General features: G+C 41.0%; 2 protein-coding genes across 4 annotated transcripts in view; one reads left to right on the top strand and one right to left on the bottom strand.

The window, feature by feature from the left end:
- Positions 1-24,386, bottom strand: part of LOC120516967 (lysine-specific histone demethylase 1B) — a 78,265-nt gene that overhangs the window by 52,213 nt on the left and 1,666 nt on the right. The gene's annotated exons all lie outside the window — the stretch shown is intronic.
- Positions 3,780-24,386, top strand: part of aldh5a1 (aldehyde dehydrogenase 5 family, member A1 (succinate-semialdehyde dehydrogenase)) — a 28,350-nt gene continuing 7,743 nt past the window's right edge. Inside the window, exons 1-7 of the mRNA XM_039739010.1 lie at positions 3,780-4,309; positions 5,698-5,781; positions 13,004-13,174; positions 15,668-15,784; positions 18,043-18,186; positions 21,219-21,362; positions 22,974-23,132. Of these exons, the coding sequence (XP_039594944.1) occupies positions 4,028-4,309; positions 5,698-5,781; positions 13,004-13,174; positions 15,668-15,784; positions 18,043-18,186; positions 21,219-21,362; positions 22,974-23,132 (1,101 nt within the window). The 5' untranslated portion in view covers positions 3,780-4,027. The remainder of the gene's footprint in view (positions 4,310-5,697; positions 5,782-13,003; positions 13,175-15,667; positions 15,785-18,042; positions 18,187-21,218; positions 21,363-22,973; positions 23,133-24,386) is intronic.

The raw sequence follows: 24,386 nt of genomic DNA, 5'->3' as shown, positions 1-24,386 counted from the left end.
GTTAGGAGTTGCCACAGCGGATCATCTTTTTCCATATTCCTCTCACTGCACCACTCGGAGTATTTATATCACTGTATCTGAGTGTGAATCACAGCAGCAGCTGATCGGAAACAGAATTATCGGTATACAGCATCAAGGACACACTGGCTCAGCCACGGCAAAACGTTTTAAAGCCTTTCCTGTACGGATCTCGTGGTTCAGAAACAGTCAATCAGTCCATCAAGTACTCCTTGTAGAACTGTTAGTACTTATAAGTACAATCACCTCACTGTAAACTGGCACTACAGTTATAATATCGCACAACCTGCGCCACTTTATAAAGCGCGTATTTACATATGATGATGATATCATTAAGGTGAAATGCAGCAAAATATGTTGATTATATTATATAGCTAAAACTAACTTCATTTAAATAATCTGTATTGTTAATAATTAAACATGAGGACGTGGTGCCGTAGCGCTAGCAAGTTCACAGATTGATCGTACCTCGTGCTATTCTTGCTGAGACTGGCGTGACACTGGAAGGATAGCTGAATAGAATAATTAAACACGTACTACGAAGATATTTCAATGTTCCTTAAAAGTTTTGAAGAATCGTCGTTGTAAGCTTACAGAAGGCTTAACGTCTATTACAGAGCTGATTGTGTGGCGATTGGGTATTATGAGAAAGAAAAGGAAGGACAGGAATTAGAGGTTAGTACATTTGAAAGAGACAGAACCGCCACAATAATTTCATCGAAGGTCGTGCCATCGTGTTCCCATGTTTAATAACGTGCTTTAACTCCTGTCATCATGAAAATGACATCACGTATACATCTCAGTATTTGAGTTATTCAGAGAGCTGTAATATCACGAATGTAATGGACTCTGTGTCCAGTTGGAGGAAGAGAGCCGGTTTAGAAGCAAGTAGTGATTCACACACACAGAGCACATAGAAGATCAAATACAAAACAAAGCATTTAATGTGCTACTTTAATTACGATGTGATTTGAGAAACTGGTTAATTAAACGATTTTAAGATGAAGTTTATGATGTTCTACTTTAATGACAAAATAAACTACATGATTAAAGTAGAAATGTCGAGATTGAAGTTGACATTTCCTGCTTTTTTCCCCACTGTGTGCCTTTTTTTCCTCTGTACCCTAATAAGCTTTCATATGACACTCAGACGGTGGGCTACGACTCGGCTTTTCATGGCGACTTTGATATGTGACTTCTTTGTTATTTCGAGCACTGTGCGACTTTGTGAACGTGAGCTTCTGAGTTTCTCCGTCACGCTATGTCACTCGATCAAATTCCTTTTGTTGTTTATCCCACTCTTTAAACCAACACATAGTATGTTTTTCTTTGCCTCCACTTGGTATTCGCTGATATTGTTCCATTTTTCCTCGTGGTTTTGCCATTGTCTTTTCACAGAACACTGGATTTATACTGATTTACATATTCAAAGACGCGTAATTCTGGGAGGAGTTGGGGCGGGACACCAGGCGCGTGCACGTACGTTACTTTTCACTCTCATGTAGCGGAAGAACGTGGAAGTTTGCGTACGCACAGATTCCTGCATCTGGATTTTTCTGTGCATACGCACATTTCCGCTTTTGTGCTTACGCCATGTTATAGTGTGAGTTCTACGCACGGCGTTATAAATGAGGCCCCCTGGAGGGCCGCAGTGGCTACAGGTTTTCATTCTAACCCTCTTCCTAATCACTGACCAGTTTTCACTGCTAATGAACTTTTGCCCCCATCACTTTATAGCCCTGTTAGAAGAGTTCAGCCCTCTGAATTGATTCTTTTCTTCATTAAATGACAGCCAAGCAGAAGTGAGATGTGAAACGAGCCAACAGACGACCAGCTAAACTGGGGCTTCAAACTCCAACCAGTTCCTTAATGAGAAGCCAGTTCTTGCTGTTAATTAGACCCGTTATTTCATTCCATGGCTTGTTGTTGCTCTCATTCTGCCACAGCACACATTTCAAAAACTGTTGCTTTTCTCTTCTTTCTAAGAGCACTGTCAAAATGGTTTGGTGACCTGAGAGATCAACCTTACCAAGTCCATCACCTCTCTTTATTTTCAGATATTCTGTGATGGGCACAGGGGATCTGGTCATGTGGTGGCTTGTTTTGTGTCTCATTATTGTTTGGCTGCTAATTAAAGAAAAAGAAACAACTATGGGGCCTGAGTTTTTAATTTAAAAGAAGTAATCAGCAGCAAAAACAGGTCACTAATTAAGAACCTGCAGCCACTGCGGCACTCCAGGTCCTGGAGTTCGCCACCCCTGCACCAGGGACAATTTAGGATCGCCAATCCACCTAACCTGCATGCCTTTGGACTGTGGCAGGAAACCCACGCAGACACGGGGAGAACATGCAAACTCCACGCAGGGAGGACCCGGGAAGCAAACCCCAGGTCTCCTTACTGTAAGGCAGCAGCGCTACCCACTGCGCCACCGTGCCACCCTCTTTGGGGTTCATATATTTGTAAACATGACTCTGAAAGAGTCACCAGCCATGAAACTCACCGCACGTCACTGTCATACAGTACATGAAAGAACACACAAATAATGGAGGACGAAGGGCTAAACTACTGGTGTACAAAGACTGGTTTAGGGTCAGAAGCTAATTAGGTGACTGTCAGTTTTAGTTGTAATTGATTTAACGCACTTAGCAGAGGGGAGTTTTTGAAACAAGTGATGACCTGGTGAGATGAATCACCGGTGACCCTCTTGTGACACGTGATGCGTACAGCTCAGCAACAGATGCAATTGCAGACCTCACAACACACCGTCATTTGCTTTTGGAGCAGACTGTTGCTGAAACCAAGCCAGACAATAATGGAGAATGTAATCACACTTTCATTTATGGCTTTGTAGGACTGTACAACGAAAGGCTGGGAAATATTTAACTTCTTTACTTGGTATAACAAGTTCACGGACCTGGCCAAGCTGACCTGCTGTGTCAGAGGTTGGCACTGAATGGGAAACGGTGTGCGTTAATGGCCCACGCATTACCAACTTCTTATTGGGCTGTGCAGTCCCAGAAAAGAGGAAGTGGACAGGAAGTTGGAAGAATGGAGAAGGGCTTTACTGAAGATAAAAAGGATGAAGACGACAGGATATCTGAGGTTTAATGACCATCACAATTCAGAAGTCCGCCTACATTTACTCACTTGGTCCTCTCCTTCCATTTTCAGTTTTATCAAATCCCCATAGTATAAAACTACAGAACGAGTTTTAACATTTGCTCGCTTGGTCCGAACCTTACATTTTCAATGTACTAAATCCCATAGTGTAAATCAAGAAGACACGTTTTAATATTTGCTTGCTTGGTCCTCTGCTCATAAAACAAGAAGTCCTAATGTGTTCATTCGGTCCACATCTTCAATGTTCAAAGTATTACACAACACATTATTAAAAGAAAAAAATAACATTGACTTACTCGGTGCTCTCCTCCTATTTTAAGTTTTATTAAATCACACATTATAAATCAAGAAGACAAGTTATAATATTTGTTTCCTTGGTCTTCACCTTCCATTATCAATTTTATTAAATCCCAAAAGTATAAAACTACAGGATAAGTTTTAACATTTGTTCGCTCTGCCCGCACCTTCCACTTTCACAGTATTAAATCCAACGGTGTAAAACGAGAAGATTCCGACGCAAGAAGCTCAGCCAAGTGAATTTTCTCCAACATTAACTGCCAGTGCGCGACTCCGGTTTTTTAATTAATAATACGGGCAAATAAAAGTTAATAGAAGAATCTCCTCAGCGCTGTAAAACAAAAACAACCTTCGACCCTTCCTGCAATAACCCCAAACGTTCTCGGTATCCAATAACGTCCTTGAATGCAGCGAGGGCGCAACCACGCTGTCGTTTGGTTGGTGAGTTTGACAAACAGCACGCCCACTTTTTCTCCTGCGCCAATCAAACACATCTGTGGAGTAGACGGGGCCTGAACTCATGCTGCGTTGAGACTCGCTGTCAAAGTGTCATTTTCAAGTCTCCCGTGTTATTAGAATCCGTGGCCACCAATGTTTCGTATGTTCTGTGACCGAATTCTGCTCTGCAGCCCTTGTCCCCAACTCACCACGGCTCTTAGACAGGCGCACACCCTTTCGATCGCCCAGGGTTTACTTCGGTCCCAAGCATATGTTGACGGTCGCTGGGTATCGGCCCCCCGATCCTTTCCAGTACTCGACCCAGCCACTGGAGAGGAGCTAGCCAAGGTAGCGGACTGTGGAGCAAGTGAGGCCGGCGAGGCGATCAGAGCTGCTGGCTCGGCGTTTCAGACGTGGAAGGAGCGCTCTGGTAAGGTACGTGTCACCCAGTTGTTCTCTCGTTTATCAGCGCCTGAGGGAGCTTAGAAGCTTACGTGACTGACGAGGCTCACTTGCTATTTTACCAAAGTGGGGCTCAGCAAATTGACGTTGGGAAGGGAAGAAACAGTTGGGCGATTGATTGATTACTCATGGACTTTACTCGCTGCTCCTCTTGTAATACCTTTATGGTGGCTACAAAATACGGGAGGTATTTTCTGCAAATAAGGAAATAAAAATTGTAAATGATAAATCGAAAATGTAATCTCGCTTTTGTCATTTACTTTTCAAAGTGGTTTTTCAAAGGTGTATTTTTCAAAAAAGAGAGATTCCATATTCGTTTCATAATTTTAATTTACATTTCCTTTTTTTTGCAGAAAATACCTCCCATAGGTATGTATTTTCTACAAAATCACACCTGCACTTCCGTCAGTTTCTCTGGATATTAAATTACGAAAAGGCAATAAAAAAAGGTCAGAGTCTCCGAGCTTCGTAAACTGAACGTAATTATGAACAGCATCACACTCGAAACTTCAAGGCAAGCTCCGTTTTACTTTTATAGCGCCTTTCATCCGCCTCTCCGTTTAACTAGTACATAATGATTTTCATCTATTTTTCTATCTTTTATGCCTTTCATCTATTTTTAACCTCTCTTTTATAGTATTTTTCATCTGTCAGTTGTTCTCTTATAGTGCCTTTCATCTATGAATTTATATTATAAAGTGCCTTTCACATTTTATAGACCGTCTTTTATATCTGTTATATAGTGCCTTTCACGTCTATTTATTTTTCCGTCACTCTTACATAGTGCCTTTTGCAAATATCTATCTTTCTTATAATGTGCCTTTTTATATCTATTTTATAGTTCCTTTCCTATCTATTTTTCTACCAATCTCACATAGTAACATTCATCTATGTATCTGCCTTATATAGCACCTTTCACATATATCTATAAAGTGACTTTTTATCTGTCTGTTATTTAGTGCCTTTCGTCTGTTTCTTTACTTTTTATAGTGCCTTTCATTCTTCTATCTATCTTTGTAATGAGGCTCTTTAGCATGGGCGTCCCATTCACAGGCAGGCCTTGGTCTGTCTGAGCTGCAGTTCCACTATTTTTAGACCACCACCAATGTTCCAGCTTGAGCTGTTGTACTGTCTACTTTAAATATACTTATGAGAGGAAATCACAAAAACAGGTGACTGCAATAAGACCGCACGTGATAGGAAATTCTTAAAGATGACTTTGGGTATCAGCAGGACAAAATCCTGAAGAGACTCCACAAAAGTGTTCGGTGTAACGGATGAGTTAATGAATGAATGGTGATAAAGCATACACAGACTGTGCAAGTACACTCCAGCTTAGTGAAAACTATTCTGTTTTCTAGGAAAGGGGACAACTTCTTCGAAAATGGTACGATTTGATGATGCAAAACAAAGACGACCTCGCCAAGTTAATAACAGCAGAATGCGTAAGTATTACAGTGACTGAGGGGCGTCCTCTACCGAGGGGGTTTGTAACACCAATGGTCCAAAGAACACGTCCCACCCGCTCTTAAAACTCCCAAACACGGGAGGGGTCAGTAGTCACCAAGTGTGAGCTTTTGTGCGCTCTGTAACTGTCGGAGGTAATGCGTCATTATCAAAAACTGGGACGACGGGGTACTCCGCTCTGGTCCTGGAGGTCCACGGTGGCTGCAGGTTTTATAATTATTATTTTATAAACATAATTAGAGGTCAGGCCTAACAGGTAATAACAACTGGTATTTAATTACAGTATTTGGCTTGTTAGTGCATTTCCTTCTTTATCACATTGTAGACTTTTTGTTTTCCGAGAACATTAATTGAATGTTTTGCGGTCCTTCCCTATTCTCTCACTTATTAATGCAAATACTTCAATCATATGAAAAAGTTTGTGAACCCTCTCAGCCTGCGTAATAATTGACTCTCCTTTCAACATAAAGATATCAGTGGTGTGTCTTTCATTTCCTAGGAGTACTGCGGTGTTTTCTGAACAAAGATTTTTAGTGACGCAGTATTTAGTTTTATGAAATTAAATCAAATGTGAAAAACTGGCTGTGCACAAATGTGGGTCCCCTTGTCATTGTGCTGATTTGAATGCCTGTCACTGCTCAATGCTGATTACTTGGTATGATGAGCTCGTTAAGCCTTGAACTTCACAGACAGGAGTGTCCAATCATGAGTGGTCAAAGGTATTTAAGGTGGTCAATCACAAGTTGTGCTTCCTTCCATTTGACTCTCCTCTGAAGAGTGACAGACAGCATGGGACCCTCAAAGCAACTCTCCAAAGATCTGAAAACAAAGATTGTTGAGTCTCCTGGTTTAGGTGAAGGCTACAAAAAGCCATCTCAGAGGTTTAAACTGTCAGGTTCAACTGTAAGGAATGGAATCAGGAAATGGAAGGCCACAGGCACAGTTGCTGTTAAACCAGCAGGTCTGGCAGGCCAAGAAAAATACAGGAGCGGCATATGAAGAAGCAGGATTGTGAGAATGGTGACAGACAACCACAGATCACCTCCAAAGACCTGTAGGAACATCTCGCTGCAGATGGTGTATCTGTACATCGTTCTACAATTCAGCACAATCTGCACAAAGAACATCTGTATGGCAGGGTGAGGAGAAAGAAGCCCTTTCTGCACTCACGCCACAAACAGAGTCGCTTGTTGTATGCCAATGCTCATTTAGACATTTTGGAACAAAGTGCTTTGGACTGATGAGACAAAAATGGAGTTATTTGGTCAGAACAAAAAGCGCTTCACATGGCGGAAGAAGAACACCACATTCCAAGAGAAACACCTGCTACCTCCTGTCACATTTGGTGGAGGTCCCATCATGCTGGGGGGCTGTGTGGCCAGTTCAGGGACTGGGGCCCTTGTTAAAGTCGAGGGTCAGATGAATTCAATTAAATTCAGGATAATGTTCAAGCATCAGTCACGAAGTTGAAGTTATGCAGGGGTTGGATATTCCAGCAAGACGATGACCCAAAACACAGTTGGAAATCTACAAAGGCATTCATGCAGAGGGAGAAGTCCAATGTTCTGGAATGGCTGTCACAGTCCACTGACATTGAGTATCATCAAACATCTATGGGATGATTTGAAGCAGGCTGTCCATCAAATTGAACTGAACTGGAGAGATTTTGTATGAAGAATGGTCACCAGTACCTCCATCCAGAATCTAGACACTCATCACAGGCTATAGGAGGACAGCGTTGAGAGGCTCAAAGCAGCAAAAGGAGGCTCAACTAAGTATTGAAGTCATATCTCTGTTGCGGTGCCCACATTTATGCACCTGTCTAATTTTGTTGTATTGCATATTTTCTGTTAATCCAATCAACTTCATGTCACTGCTGAAATCCTACTGTGTCCATAAGGCATGTCAGATATTAAAAGGCAGTTGCTACTGTGAAACTGCCAATGAGAAACAAAAATCTAAAGAATTAAGAGGGGTTCTCAAACTTTTTCATAGGACTGTATTTATGTATTATACTGGTTTAGAGAGACGCCCATGAGCTGCAGAGCTGCTGGTTCCTTTGTCATTTGCACCTCATTATTAATTGATGGCTGGTTAGGAAAACAAGCAACAATTAAAGAGAAAATGCAGTTGTGTAAAACTAAAATAGAAAATTAAGGGCTCTGAATTGTAACAAGCATGTTAACTAAAAGCAAGCCCCAAAAATATATTGCTTTAGTAGTAAATAAATGGATTGTAATAAAAATCTGGTTATAGCAAAAAATGTATTTCCTTAATATTACTTGTATTGTTTATGTTCCACTTTTGAGCAGAACTCAATCGCCTTTAATTTATTGAATCTTGTGTTGTGTATAATATACTCATTTCAGTCATTTAGGTAGAAGTCAAAATAGTTCCATTTAGTCCTCACCAGAAATTAATACGCACCTAACGGATTCCTCGTCAGCGGCAGTTGGATAGCCAAAGAAGATGTGTTCTTGTACAACTGTTGTACATTTCAGCTTTTGAATACTAATCTTTTGTATTTTTGTTGGTTTGTATTGTTTTTACCAAATAAAATTAGCTTTCCATCCATTATCCAACCTGCTATATCCTAACTACAGGATCACGGGGGTCTGCTGGAGCCAATCCCAGCCAACACAGGGCACAAGGCAGGAAACAAACCCCGGGCAGGGCGCCAGCCCACAGCAGAGCACACACAGACACCAAGCACACACACTAGGAACAATTTAGGATCGCCAATGCACCTAACCTGCATGTCTTCCCCTGTGAACCTGCAGTTAGGATATTGTGGGTCAGATAATGGATGGAAGGGGTGGCACAGTGGGTAGCACTACTGCCTCACAGTTAGGAGACCCATGTTCGCTTCCTGGGTCCTCCCTGCATGGAGTTTGCATGTTCTCCCCGTGTCTGCGTGGGTTTCCTGCCAAAGTCCAAAGACATGTAGGTTAGGTGCATTGGCGATCCTAAATTGTCCCAAGTGTGTGCTTGGTGTTTGTGTGCCCTGTGGTGGGCTGGCGCCCTGCCTGGGGTTTGTTTCCTGCCTTGCACCCTGTGTTGGCTGGGGTTGGCTCCCGTGACCCTGTAGTTAGGATATAGCAGGTTGGATAATGGATGGATGTATTAAGCATAATTACATTATTTTTGATAAAAACAATTTAACTATGTGCAACCAATATACACATTTTTTTTTTATTTTAATGTGACATGCCATCTTTTTCAGTGGAGCAACAAGAATCATGACGATTGAAACCACAAAACGGTGGCAACCTCTTGCCAAAGTGGAGGTGTTTTAGGCGTATCCAGCCCCCTTGGGGCGGGTGGTACTGAGGTGTTCCCAAGCCAGCTGAGAGATGTGACCTGTCCAGCATGTCAGAGAGCTCCTCTCCATCGGACAAGCCCGGAAACATCACAGCAGGGGGGCATCCAGGAAGCATCCTAATCAGATGCCCACGGGCTCCTTTTGACGCAGAGGAGCTGCAGCTCTACTTTGTGATCCTCTCGAATGTCCTGAATTCCCAGAGTCCAGGAGGATAAAATACCTCAGAAATGACCCCTTGATTTTTAGACCACAAGGAAAGCCCAGGAATAAATTCAATAAAAACGAATTCCTAACAATTCTCAACCTCTGTGTTAACTGTCAAATATCCTTGTTTGCAATTTCTGAATGTCCCGAATTCAAGTTTTGACCAGTCACGGCAGCCTGTGTGGCGTTTACCCGTTGCTGTTATGTTTCGGTTTCATAGTAGATGTATTTTCATCTGTCTAGCGTGTTTCGGTGTAGTTGTTGTTTCCCGTACTAGGTTTTAGAACAGGGAGATTTTAACTTCATAGTGGTTTCTTTAAATGACATTTATTTACTGTCGTTTTGGTTTTGTATCATTCTGATGCTTGTTTGGTTTTTCGTGGCTCCCCACAGTTTGGTGAGTGGTTGCTACCAAGCGGCTAAGCAAACAACCCCGAAGTGTGCAGTTAGTGGCGCCACCCTCTAGACCAGGGGTTCTCAGACTCCGTTCTTATAGGTTTTTTGTTCCAATCGGCTTCTGTTTCTAATTGGACTCCTGGCCTAATTAAATGAACTGTCATTTCTCAAGACTCTGTTTTATAGAAATTAGAAAACTAAGTTTGGTTAAAAATAATATATTAAAATGTCCTAAGCAGTTATATAGGAATACTGTATTTTTTTTCTTTTTAACAATATTTCCATCTTGATTTTCATTCTACCTCTCCAGGCATTCTAATTGTTTAATTAAATTATTTACTAATTAGTGGGTCTGAAGCTAAAGCAGTTGCAGCCTTTCATGTTGTGTGTCTGGCTGTCTGCTCCGCTCGTTTTTAATTGTCATTATTAAGATATAATAAAGGAAACAAACTGCGCAGAGAAAGAGCAAAACATAATGAAATTAACAAAAGAGAGTTAAGCATTTAAATCTACTGCAAAAATAGAAGCATTTCTAAATATCCATATATCAATATAAATTAAATCTAATATATAAAGCAGAGTCTATGTATGTTTGTTTGTTTGTCCGCCATACAAATCTGCACTGGGCATCCGATCGGCACCAAATTGGGCATGGGGCTCCTTTGTGACCAAGAGAAGGTCATGGGGTATGTTTGGTTCGGAAAAATGTTTGTGGTGAACCGCAGGGCACCTTTTCACCGACACAACGTTCAGCACACGTCCCCATACTTAAGATGGCCGCACATTGCAACAGACGTTCACGGGGGCGCCATCTAGCGGCAGCTTTGGTCCCTGTGCGTCGCTCTTTACCCATGTTTCTTTAAATTGCCAAGAGATGGCGGAAGTGTCCAAGTATGAGAAGGCAGACTGCTTTGATCGGGTGAAGGGGAACTGCCATATGGATGTAAAACGTGAACGACCCAGTGCGCGTGACCGCCTCACACACCCGCGTTTCCGCACATCACACTCCCACACACACTAATAGCGCTGTATTTCATTCACCAACATCTGTTATATGGCAGCACGTTTGAACAGAGACTCGCCTTAAAGAGACAGCATCCTTTCCCCGCCATTTTCCACACACGCAGTAGCGGTTGTATGTCACTTCTTTCTGTAATTACCATCGCCAACGTCCATTAGATAGCATCACGGTTCAACACAGACGCTCCTTACTGTGTAACACCACTCGCCTTTGTGTCAAGACTCTCTATCCAAATATTATTGAAGTAACTGTCATGACACGACGTAAAGATGTTTACATACCAAGAATACCGCTGACTAAGAATGATTTACCCTTTCATTTCAAACTGATCCAATTTCCTGTTCGTTTGGTTTTTGCTATGTCAATTAATAAGGCTAAAGGGCGATCACTACAAGTTGCAGGCATCAATTTCGAAAATCCATGCTTTTCACACAGACAACTCTATGTAACATTTTCTAGAGTGGGCAATCCTCAGAATCTGTTCATTTTCTCACCACAAGGGAAAACAAAAAATATAGTGTATCCAAAGGCTCTGGAATGAAAACTTATATTACCTATTACAATAAAATGTGAATCAGAAAACTGTTTGTTCTATTTCTATATTCTGTTTCCGGTTATAGATTTCCGGGCAACGCCGGGTACTCCTGCTAGTGTCTTATAAATGTAAAACTCATGCTGTGGTACTTTTCAGAATGTTGAATAAAAGAGAGAGAAAAAAAAAATACACCAGCTAATTAACACTAGAATTACCAGAGCCTACGAAAAAACTTGTAGATCCGTCCCACCTTAAAACGCTTCACACCTCTCCGTCACGTCCTTTGTCTTCTAAATTTGTGGCTAAGCAGCAAGTAGCCTACAATTCCATCTCCCAACTGCGCACATTTTTCTCAGCTCAAGTTTGTTTACCTGTGTGTCAGTTGCTTGGAGTTGTATAGAGTGAGAAGTCTTTCTGGGCAATAAAGCAATGGACGCTTGTGTTTCTACTCTAACAGCACTTATCTCTTAAACACTACTAGGATGGCTCCACCTCTGAAATCGAATTAACAGTTAAATCTAAACATTTATTTGAAAGAAGATGGGTTCTTCAACAGCTGGAATGGGTTCGTTTAGCTCTGCTTTCTGGCAGTTCAGAGCAAACATGGCCATTAATGCTTAAAACAAGACTGCATGTGACGGGAGTGCAATGCATAATAGCCCTTTTATAGTCTCATCCTGCTCCTTAACTGAAACAGCCACAAACCTATCTTTGGGTTCGATTTAAATGGGACCCGTGTTATCAGTTGTCACTGATTAGGAATCGGATTGGAACAAAAACCTCAAGCCACGGTTGTCCCCCAGGATCGACTTTGAGGATCCCTGGTCTAGACGGTATAAAGGTCACGCTGTGCACTTCCTAAACATCCGAGGTTACGGAAACAAAACGAACTTCTGTGCAAGTGTATTTTGGTAGTGTTCTGACAGAAGACTTGAGCATTGCTTATGTTGGGTATTTTGTCATTTTCTTCATTCTTTTAATTGTACTTTTGCTACAAATTTGAACTCAGTCTGTGGGGAATTTTCTTTTCCAAGGATTTTGACTGTGACATTACTTTTTTGCATTATGACTTGGTTTTGTTTTTATGATTTTTTTTGTACCATATTCACCGCCATTTTTCAGCAAGCACATGTCCTCGTAGGTCGTGAATCATCAGTCACAATACAGAGGGAGAAAAGGTCACCTCGTAAAGTTAGATCCATGTCCAAGTTCACGGATTCAAAAAACAAGTCTTTGTTTGCCATTACTGTTGTTGATGACACTTCTGGTGACATATTTTGTGCTTGTTTTTTTTTGTGACTCTGATTCTTGTCTCGTGTTTTGGTTTTTGGTAATTCTTGATCTCCTGGTATTTGACCCGTTTCTGTCCTTTGACCACATCTTTTCCCCAATTTGGATTTTTAGGTTTTGCTTTGAGCTTGATCTCTCATTAACACACCAGGCACAAATCTTACATTTGTCTCTTGTTCCTTCCTCATAAAGACAGTCTCTCATCTTTCAGTCAGTGCGGTCCTTTCCATTTCTGCAGGGTTTATCCGACCAAATCCCCAAAGAAGTGTATTTGCATGTGTGTGGCCTGCGATGGACTAGCAGGCCTTCTGTTCCATGTCATCCGCAATTCTGAGCTGGATTTGACAGAATGGAGAATGGCTGGAACAACACGCTAGGACTCTTCTGATGGCAAATCGGATGTAATTTATGTTAAATGTCTTTCCTTTTCAGGGAAAACCTCTTAAAGAAGCACAAGGTGAAATCCTGTATGCTGCCGCTTTTTTGGAGTGGTTTTCTGAGGAATCTCGAAGAATTTATGGTGACATTATACCGTCCACCGCAAGGGACAGAAGAATAGTTGTACTTAAGCAGCCCGTGGGAGTCGCATCGATAATAACACCAGTAAGTATTTATGATCTGTGAAAGGAGAGAAGAGAGAAAACTCCGACTTTTATAACTAAGCCATGATGTTGTTTTACCCGCTGGGGTGTTTGATGAACTTCTCACAGTCATGTTCAAATGGGATTGAGCTTTTCAATTGAAGACCCTATGACCTCCCCCTGGTTATGATGGACAATGAGTCAGAGAATTATTGCAAGAAAAATGAATAATAACCAGGAGAAGAACAACGTGAGATAAGAAATGTAATGAACGGGAGCTGAGGTCAAAACCAAAATAGTCAAACACTCGGGCGACTAAAAAACGAGGGCAAGACAAACATCGCCAGTCGCAGGCAGAAAGTTCAGAAAACCAGAAATGAAAGCCAAAATTAGCAACTATTTGATTTGAAGATAACTGTTGCGAAAGAAATTCAAAGTTTTGTTTATATGAAACTGAGGGACTGAGTGTCCTGCCAGTTCTAGCCAGTCATGCGGGAAGCCAAGCAGCTCAGCAAATCTTGTAATCGAGTCACTGCTAGCCGAAGTACAATTAACCATACACTGTCTATTACACTATTGTATTCGGTTTCTAATCGGGAAATCCATAAGAAACAGGAAAAACACGGCACATTCATTGTTTGTTGTTCATAGTTCTTCCTCATTTCATAAATTTAAGAATTAACATGAAGAAAAATAATCAGAATGTTATGATTTTAGTACCTGTAAAAAATTATTTTCCTAAAGTATTAGTGCTTTCTATGAGTTCTATACATGGAAATATTAGCTTTGTGTCTAATGGACCGTTTGCAACTGTGTTTATTTATTACTCCGTTTACAGTTCTGCAACGCTGCTTTGTTTATTTCAAGATTGCCGCCATTTCATGGGCTCTGTTACTAGGATGCTGTTCCCCGTTGCTGAGGCACACGGCCCCACGTGTCACAACGTCATTCTCCTTTTAGACAGCAGGGTGTTTTTTAATGAGGTTGATTAGGATTAAAAGATGTGGTCCGGTCGTAGCAAAAGTGGAAAACAAGGAAATCGTTAGCACAGGTGACGAAACATTAGTTAAAAATTGAAGAGTAAGGTTGTAACCAAAAGAACACCAAAATAATATGTTTTTTAGCACAAAAGCACAAAGAGTTTATATCCGTGTACTCGGAAAACAAACCGCCTTGGTGATCTGTCAGCAAAGTGGCAGATAAATGTTTAAACAAAAAACAGGAGATTATGCGTGCATAAAAACCAAATCAAAAAAGAGAAACCAAAGCCCAATACGAGAGACAATAATCGTAGTCAAGAAAACAGGAAGGTCAAAATAAAAAATACATGCAAGAAAAGAGCACAAAGATACATTTTGGATGCTTCATATATTTGGCATCTGCAGATTGGATAAGGATTTGCACTAACAGCCGTCCTTTTATCCTATCGCGTCGGTTACACATGGGTCCCGACCTCAGAGGACACGCCCCTAGCAACGCTGGCATTGGACCGAATGATGGAAATAAAGCACCGACGGCCTTTGAGAACCCAACGCCATACCAAATCATGACATCTGGCAGTGAATTAGGAATGAATTCGTTTTTAGGTCGCAACTTCCTTAAACCGGCCAAACACCTTCAAGGAATCCCACATGATGATGATGATAAATGCGATAAAATGACATGGGACACGATTCATAATGAAATGACAAAATTGAAACAAAGAACCTCAATTCTAACAAGAAAAATGGAATATTCAACCTCAAAAACAATGACAATGAATGTCAATAGAAACTTGCCCCAGAAAAGAAGCAAAAAAATGACGAAAGATAGATAGATAGATAGATAGATAGATAGATAGATAGATAGATAGATAGATAGATAGATACTTTATTAATCCCAAGGGGAAATTCACATAATCCAGCAGCAGTATACTGATACAAAGAAACAATATTAAATTAAATAGTAATAAAAATGAAAAGAATTAAAATAAAATTAATGTTCGTGATTTACTCCGGGTGGAATTGAAGAGTCGCATAGTGTGGGGGAGGAACGATCTCCTCAGTCTGTCAGTGGAGCAGGACGGTGACAAAAGTCTGTCACTGAAGCTACTCCTCTGCCTGGAGATGACACCGTTAAGTGGATGCAGTGGATTCTTCATGATTGACAGGAGTTTGCTTAGTGCCCGTCGCTCTGCCACAGATGTTAAACTGTCCAACTTTAATCCAGACAGACTTCAGTGACAGATTTCCGACATCACCTAAGTTTCACCATCTGTGATTGGGATAAACAAAAACCTTTGTGCACGTGTCTCTCAGCTGTTCTGTTTATGAAAATCTCTCAATCCCTTTGGCATTGATTCTGGTTAGCATTCCTAATTTTTGGCATCTGGTACTTTTATTGTCTTTTTGGTAATGACCCTCTTTCGGACTTTGACATCGACTCATTTCTTGGTCCCGTGTACTCAAATCTTTTGTGCTTCTCAATTCGCTGACGGTACACTGAAGAGCTCACCAGCATTCTTCTCTTGTTCCAGTGGAATTTTCCCAGTGCAATGATCACACGGAAGGTGGGAGCAGCCCTGGCAGCAGGATGCACTGTAGTGGTGAAGCCGGCTGAGGACACGCCGTTGTCTGCTCTTGCTCTGGCTGAGGTATGAGATTTCTGTGTTTATTATGAACAAAGCTAGCAAGCCCACATTCCTTCATGTATATAGCGTCCTTGTATAGGGATTTCTGTTTTATGGTATCGTACACATGCAGACCTACAATTTCATACAAGTAAATGAGGTACGTGAGGAGTAGTGACGAGTACTGAATTCACTTGCCCTCGACTTCGGCAAAAACACGTAAATGTGTTGCGAATTTTGTTGAACTCAACGAAATGCATTGAAGGAAATGGGGAAGAAAGAACTGAACTAGTGTTGAGTGGATTATAATGGTGCAGTCGTCTAAGTGTCCCCGAGGGCTCCTGCCAACTATGCTGGCCCAATTTTTGCATCTAATAAAATGTGACCTGAGCTGCGAGGCAGTACAATACAATTTATTTTTTTGTATAGCCCAAAATCACACAAGAAGTGCCGCAATGGGCTTTAACAGGCCCTGCCTCTTGACAGCCCCCCAGCCTTGACTCTTTAAGAAGACAAGAAAAAAACTCCCAAAAAAAACCTTGTAGGGAAAAAATGGAAGAAACCTCGGGAAAGGCAATTGAAAGAGAGACCCCACATTCAGGTAGACTGGGCGTGCAGTGGGTGTGAAAAAGAAGGGGATCAATACAATACAAAGATCAGAACAAATCCTCAATACAGTATAAAAATAGAAATTTTAGAAGTACGGAGTAGAATTTAACACTAGATGATATCCCATAATATGATTTGGATTTGTTTAGAGTCCTGGAGATCTCAGCCATCAAGTTTCCTCCCCCATTTGGCCATTCCACAGCTGAAATAGCGCTAATCCCATGAAAGGACCCATCTTTCCCACGATTCCTGCGATCCTCCATCAGGGATGACTTTACTTTAGGCAGGCAAAATAACTTGGCAGGTGGGCCGTGGCACCGAGTGCCACATTTGAGTACCGAGAAGAGAAACAGAATAGGTGTGGGTGAGTATCGGTACTGCTAGCCGCCCTGAGATAAAAATTATACACCGAGTCCTTTATCTCTCTCTGTGTCTCCAGAGCTCTAATCAGCTACGACAAACTAAAACTTGCGGAGCCTGTGATGCAAAGGATCAGTGTTACATACTTGGAGTGACTGTCCCTGTCACTGCCTGATCTCTGCTACAAATCAAGGAGTATAACAGGCTTAATCCAGCAGTGAAGACACAACGTACAATGAATTTAAGCGGAGCGACAAAGTATTGTCAGAAGTTACTCATTACGGTCAGCTAATGTACTCCTCAAATTAAAATACCACGAGTTTTGTTTTTTTATTATTATAAATACATGATGGGTGCAAATCTGGCTGGAGTACCAATCGAGCGGTGACAGCATGCATGTGTGTATATGGCATAAATTATTCATGTATGTTTTTTTGAATGATTATTGTCCAGGTGTTTTTTGTCATATATTACTTTGTTTTTGCTATTATTTAGTAATCATGTATTGGTGTATCTGTGTTGCTTTACTACATTCTTTTTGTTTTACGAGTGAAATCCCAAGAGGTGGAGTCACAATGACATCACTGCTGAGGAGCCGCCCTCAGCCTTTACTTTCAAGTTGAGAAGAGGAGTCCCTCAGAGCATCATTGTCAGTTGTGCAGTGTATGTCTGCGTCATAAGCATTGTCTTGGACTTTATGATCATTGTTTTTTGGATTATTGTACTGTACTCTGGATTGTGGATGTGAGTTTTACGCTAGCCATTGTTTGTCTTTTCTCTCTGCTTTGCCATTTTGTGCTTATTTTTTTGTTATTTAATTCTTTTGATTTAAGAAACATTCTGTCTTTGTCTTTTCTAGCCTGAGGTTTACGGTTATCCACTCTCTTGAAGGGCATTTTTGGATATTTTAAAGCATGAGTGCCATTTTGGCTTAGTGGAGGCATTGTAGCCTGCCATTTGAGTAAGGGGCCAGGCTGGCTAAGGTGAAGTCCTGGTCAGGATTTGGCGTATTTTGAGGCCTGTTCACCACATTTTGACCATTTTGTGTTGTGGGAATCACACTTCTCATGGCTACATGGGTGTGTTTCTCTGGGAGTCACAGATTTCCTTCAAAATTCAGAAAATGTGCTTTAGGTTGACTGTCCTTACGGGAATCAGTGTATTGTCATTCCATCCAGGGCTTGTTCTTGCTTTGAGCCCATTGCTGACTTCTAAGCAAGACTGGGTTGACAAACTAAATAACCAAATCAAAGTTCTAAACAACTGGAAGCATACACTACGTCTTTATGGTTTCTTTCTTCTTCATGTTGCAGGTGGCTTCTCAAGCAGGAATCCCTCAGGGAGTCTATAATGTGGTTCCTTGTTCAAGAGAAAGAGCCCCCGCTGTCGGAGAGGTATTATGTACTGACCCGAGAGTTCGAAAAATATCATTTACGGGGTCCACTGCTACAGGAAAGGTAGGAATCTTTATCAGTCACTAGGAAACTTTACACAATAGAAGCAAGTTAATATATGTGTCACCATTCAAAGTGAAAGCCATCCCAGGGTACCTTATGGTAGGAGCACATTAGCTGTTTGTCTTGTTTCTAAACATTTTTCTTTTCTGTTGTCTTTATTTTCATAATATTTAATTGTTCTCTATATTCTTTAGTTGCTGCTGCCATTTGCACCTGCAAGACACAATATGTTGACAGGCAACATGCCGCTCACCTGAGCAGTGTGTGATGTCAGCACAGTTGCACTTTAAAGAAGGCGTCCTGCACACTGAAGTGTCTGAACGTTAGGACGAACTTTGTGTTTCAAGTTGTGGGGAAATAAAATGTTAGGGAACTTCTGGCGTGGAATTTTATTTGTACTCACGGGCTTAGACAAAAGGCCACGTGTGTCCCGTCAGCGAGGGCATAGAGAAGGAAAGTGACCGGGAGAAATACGTAGTCAGAAACAGCCAGAAGTCAAAAATAGGAGATTCAAGCCAACCAAATTGTCAAAATACAGAGCACAAGATGGGAGAGTCGGATGTTATGACGTTACTTCTTTAAAAAGATGATGATTTTAAAAAGCGCCCTGCCCGGGGTTTGTTTCCTGCCTTGCGCCCTGTGTTGGTTGGGATTGGCTCCAGCAGACCCCCCATGATCCTGTAGTTAGGATATAGCAGGTTGGATGATGGATGGATGATTTAAAAAAAAAAATCAAATCAAAAGGTCATGAAAACAAAAGCAAGGAGTACCGAAGAAGAATTAGACATAAAGAGAATCCACACCAACACTGTTAATATCCTAGTCTTGGATACAGAAGAGATGTGTGTGTGTGTGTGTGTGTGTGTGTGTGTGTGTGTGTGTGTGTGTGCCGACCTTTAAGTGGCCTTCTGGGAGTGATTGTTGTGGAAAACATGAACTAAGTTCAGTCACTGGAGAATGATAAAAGAAAAATGATATCTTGTGCTAGAGGACTTCTATGGAAAAACATCAAAAATGAATTCTCTGCCTAGAAATAATAATAACTGTATTTATATAGCAGCACCGTATCATTTACTTACATGCTAATAAAGGTGCTTTTCAAATCAATCAATAAAAACAAAGATATCTCTCTATTATAAAAAAAAAATTCTGGAAAGAAAAGCAGGGTGACGAGACGTGATCTTCTCAGAAGACATTTAAAAGACCCACAAGACGCAAACAATATCAAATAAGAGCACTCGGTCGTGTAAAGGCACGTAGCACACACAGATCCTGTGCTGTCAGCACATATAAAGCGTATTAGGACAATACGTTCTAGATGAAAGCAAAGAAGAAAGAGCAGCCCGGAGAAAAGAGACCCAAAAGCGCTGGAGAGAAAAAAAGGAAGATAAGAGATTATGAAAGCAGTGGAATTCGAAAAGCTCAAACAAACGATGGCGCGATACACACGCAGAGAAAGGTACAGAATATGAAAGCAGTAAAACTCGAAAGTATTGTAGCGTCCCAGCCAGGTTGAAGCCTTTTTTGTTTTAAGTGACTGTTCGGTCCGATTGAGGGATGGCGGAGTACAGAAAAGAAGACTGATAGCGGGGTATTGATTGATGCGGTAATCGAGACCCGGGGGATGAGGGGTTGGAGAAGGTGCTAGAAAGTTGTGTTTGGGGTTACGAAGTCGGCGATTGTTCAAGTAAAACTTTTGTGATTCTTTATTACGTCACTCGCTACAGTATCAAAAAAAGATAGTAAAGATCACATTCGCGCAAACAAAAGGAAATGAATCATCAGGACCAGGTGTCATTGAAAAAATAACAGGACAAAGCGAGGTCAGAAATAAAAGGCAAAGAACAGAAAACAAAGACTTTTAGCATTCGCATCACTCAATGCACAAAACGTAGATTTCCACAATAATGGACCACACGCTATGAGAATCTGTGGTCCACCAACAGTTAAAACAACGACAAGTTTCATTTCAAAGAAAACACAATACGGTCAGGGGTATATTTAGGATCACGGAGAAGCGATGCAAATTTTAACAGGCGACAAGAAAGGTGATGTATATATTCCGCAAATAACATGAGACACCAAAGGAGATCTCGATATGCCATTCGTATTAAAAACGTTTACAGTTTCCTGTTAGAATAGGTTTTGCTGTGATAATTAACAAATCACAGGGACAAACATTAGAAAAAGTCGGATTATTTATTAGAGAAACAGAAACAATATTCACTCACGGGCAGCTATACGTTGCGTTGTCACAATGTGTCTCCAAAAACAGAATCAAAATTCAATGTGATCTTCTAGAAAAGGTCATTTCAAATATTGTTTGTAATGAAGCTTTAAAGTAAAAGTGCAAATAATGAAACTGAAACAATTCCAAAGAAAAAAAAAAAAAGCTTTTAAAATTGTGTATCCGATTAACCAGACACAGGGGTTGGCGAGCGAAGCCCTAACCCTAATACTATATTATTTGGATATTCTAGAAACAACACAAAAAGGACTCTACAACCTCTACAAAAATTGAAAGTAAACTCGGGATGATAACAACTGAAGGGTCAAGCTGAGCAGACGATATGGCCAGGCTCTGTTTGCCTGACAACTGGCAGGTTAAAGGAATATTCCACCCAAAAATTATATTTTTTTATGTGTTACTTAACCCATTTAGTAAGTAGTGATGGTTTACCAAAACCTCATGTGTACATGCAGAATGGAGATAACAACGTTATCGATTAGGAGTCTGTGGTGTCTAAACCCTGGGCAACAGCCAACAAGATCTAAAACGTCCATGAAAATCTGTCACATTACCTGTGTCATATGACCAAGTCACCCAGTCGCACGCTCACAACATCCCAAACACACAGATTTTTACTGAAATATTGTTAAATAAGAGTGGAAAGTGGAATGCGCGTAGACGCTGTCATTTATCTAAATGGAGAGGATGTAACTCTTGACTTTACCATCACGCTATCCTCACTTCTTTATGCTTTTTGTTATTATTATTACAAATTAATGAAATGCTGCTTGGTCTTTTCAAGGTATTGTTGAAATACGCCGCTGGAACAGTAAAGAGGGTCTCAATGGAGCTGGGCGGACATGCGCCATTCATCGTGTTTGACAGTGCGGACGTTGACAAGGCTGTCGCCGGGGCGATGGGCAGCAAATTCAGAAATTCTGGCCAGGTATGTGGGACACGTAACATTTTTCAAATGAACCAGGTAAACTCGTTTCTAGCCCCAGTTTACATTTCTTCTTTTGTTTGTCCTCTTTCCCTGTCCCCTGTACATTTTGTTTTGTGTCCTCTCTTTCCTTCTGGTCCCTTGCGCTTTGCTATACACATCGATTGTTTGGGGGGTTTGGTGGACTTCAATGCTGCGTTCACGTGCTATCGGGTAAACGGTAAATACGACTTTCCAACTCCAACGTGTACTCCCTATGAACACTGAATGCAAGTCAGACAATTCCAGAGAAAACATTCTAAATTCTCCGAGTTGTGACGTAACTCTGACCTTTGACTTTAGTCAATTGTATAAAATAAAAATAAAAATATAAGCCACTTTGCTAGAAATTCCATTTTTGTGATGAAATCGTATTTGGATTGAAGTGATATATATATTTAATATGTTGTGAATAACGGCGCTATACTGATTCACACGGAGGCACGTGTAAAATAAAACCAATATTTATTTTTTCTTCACCTGTTGGGCACGTGAGCCCCACAGGTATTACACAGTCCCAAGCACACACGCACACACAAATACCAAGCACTTTCTTCTTTTGGCACCACCACTCCTCCCTGGCAACCTTGTCCTTCTCCACCCGACTCCGGCCCCTGAGTGGTGGTCGCTGGCTCCTCTGATAGTTCACCTGAAAGTGCTCCAGGTGCTTGATCACCGAGTTCAGGCTGCACTCAGGGTGTGATGAACATGTTGCCCATAGGGGGTTCAGGACTCCCAAACACAGCACCCCCTGGCGGTGCCTGTTACCCAACTCCAATTCCCATGGAGCCCTGTGGGGAACCAAGGCACTGCTCCAACCCAGGGGGGCAGCTATCTAGTGTCCAGGGGGAGGTATTGCACTGTCCAGGGCTGCTCCCCCTGAATATAGTGTGCAGGGGCGTCACGGCTGGGCATGGACCCTGCCCGCCCGCCACAATGTTTAGTTTGCTTTTCATTTTCTCAAAAAAAAAAGAAAAAGTTTATCTATACAGTAACAAATCAACGGCAACTTTTTATTTCTCTGAAACATCCGATCGGAAATTCACATGAAAAGCACTGAAGTGGGAAAGTGAAACGTTAACAGTTGGAGCTCCGAAAACACTACGGCTGCACGTGAACGCAGCATAACTGATTTACAGCCCTCAGGTTCTGTGATCATTAGGCCAACGAATACCGGAGGGCTACTTAAACACGCCTGCTGCCGTAGCCACTTTGCTGTGGCATTTGTTGCTTTTCAGTTGTGCTCTTCGGCTTCTTTTGTGGTTTCCATTTAGGGAAGATTTGCCATATTTTACCATTTCTGTTTAATACTGGGGAGTTTGGGATCTTAAGAGTTTCAGACTTACAGTTAAAAATTGACTTAAATGTTTATTCTATTTGCCATTTGGGTAATTTATTTCTGTTTTATTCTAATTCTCTCTAACGTTCTTTTTCTTTAAGTCTCAAGAAGGGTTTCCGTTTTCTGTTCCTGATCATTCACTTCATGTTTTAATTTTGTTCAATTATAGAGAATATTTCATAGCTTAACTTTTGTTTTTCCTCTCTCTTTTCATTGCTTTCAATGGGATCCGTCAGACTTGTGTTTGTGCAAACCGTTTCTTGGTTCAGAAGGGAATCCATGATATATTTGTAAAGAAGTTATCAGAGGCCATGGAGAGAGAGCTCCACATCGGACATGGCTTTGAAGAAAAGACTACACAAGGGCCGTTAATCAATGAGAGAGCAGTGGAGAAGGTAGGAGACTCGTAAGGTTGACGGCATACTTAGCTTTGAAGTAGAAAGCAGGCGCTAAGCTGCGGTTTCTGTGAAAATCGTGATCTTCTTCCGGTTTGCCGTGGAGTTATTGACTTGGCACTATGGTTGTTCTGACTGTGGATTTTTAAATGTCTTTTCCTGAGCTGTAACATTTCTGTAACTCGCAGAACATACAAATTTAGTTTTGCGTTCTAAAATTGGCCGTTATGCCAGAGGTTTGGCTAGACCGCCACACAGATGCTTTCTGATAGTCTTTTAATTCTCTGTTGCCCTTTACAAACAACCTGCTGACAAAATGAGAGAGGCAGCAACTAATAGAACAGAATGAATAGGATAGAATAGAAAGCCTTTTATTGTCACTATACACCTGCACAATGAGATTAAAAGCAGCACCTCCACTGCAGACACATATGTAGAACACAACAAAGAAATAAACAAATGGTGCAAAAAGTTGCAAAAAAAATAAATAAATAAATTGCAGAAAATATACATATGGAAAGAATGAATAACTATTGCACTACTGAGTTATTGCACATTATTTGAATATTGGAAAGAATAACTAACCATTGCACTGTTGGATTATTGCACATTATTTAAATATTGCACAATAATGATGATCATGTGCAGTGAGTAGTGGATATTGGACCCTGAGAGTAATGATACTGTACAGTATACAGATAATAGATACTACTAACAAGAGACCAGGAGATTGCGTGGTTTTCGAGACAAAAACTAAAACAAACAGGTTTCTAAATAGACTTTGAATTGCTAACAAAAACCAGAGGGCCAAACCGTTATCATAATCAAGCCAGAATTGGCAGAATTAGTTAATAGAAATTCAACAGGAGCCAAAACGCTAACAGTTCGAACTGAATCAAAATGTGGAAAGCATTGAGTCATGACCAGAAAAATCAGAATCCAAAGCACTAAACCAGCACTTATTGACAAGTCAAATCCGTAATCTCGAAAAAGGACAAACAGTGCTGTGCTAGGATTTGTCTTAATTACACGCATTGGGGTGCATCGTCTTCTATTGACTGCCTGCGGAAATTCTAAAATGACAACATGTCACACTTAAGATGAAACAAAAAAAAGAATGTAATCGTTCTCAAACAAAAATAAAAATGCACCCGTGAAAGTGTGTAAATTTGTCCCAGGAATTGAAAAAAAATGTAACTAAGGTGAAAAAAATGACTAATGAGAACATGAATGTTTTCCAGCTCCTAACAATAG

This window comes from Polypterus senegalus, chromosome 16 (genome assembly GCF_016835505.1).
Source record: "Polypterus senegalus isolate Bchr_013 chromosome 16, ASM1683550v1, whole genome shotgun sequence".
Lineage (NCBI taxonomy): Eukaryota > Metazoa > Chordata > Cladistia > Polypteriformes > Polypteridae > Polypterus > Polypterus senegalus.
This window is presented reverse-complemented; position numbering and strand designations above follow the sequence as displayed.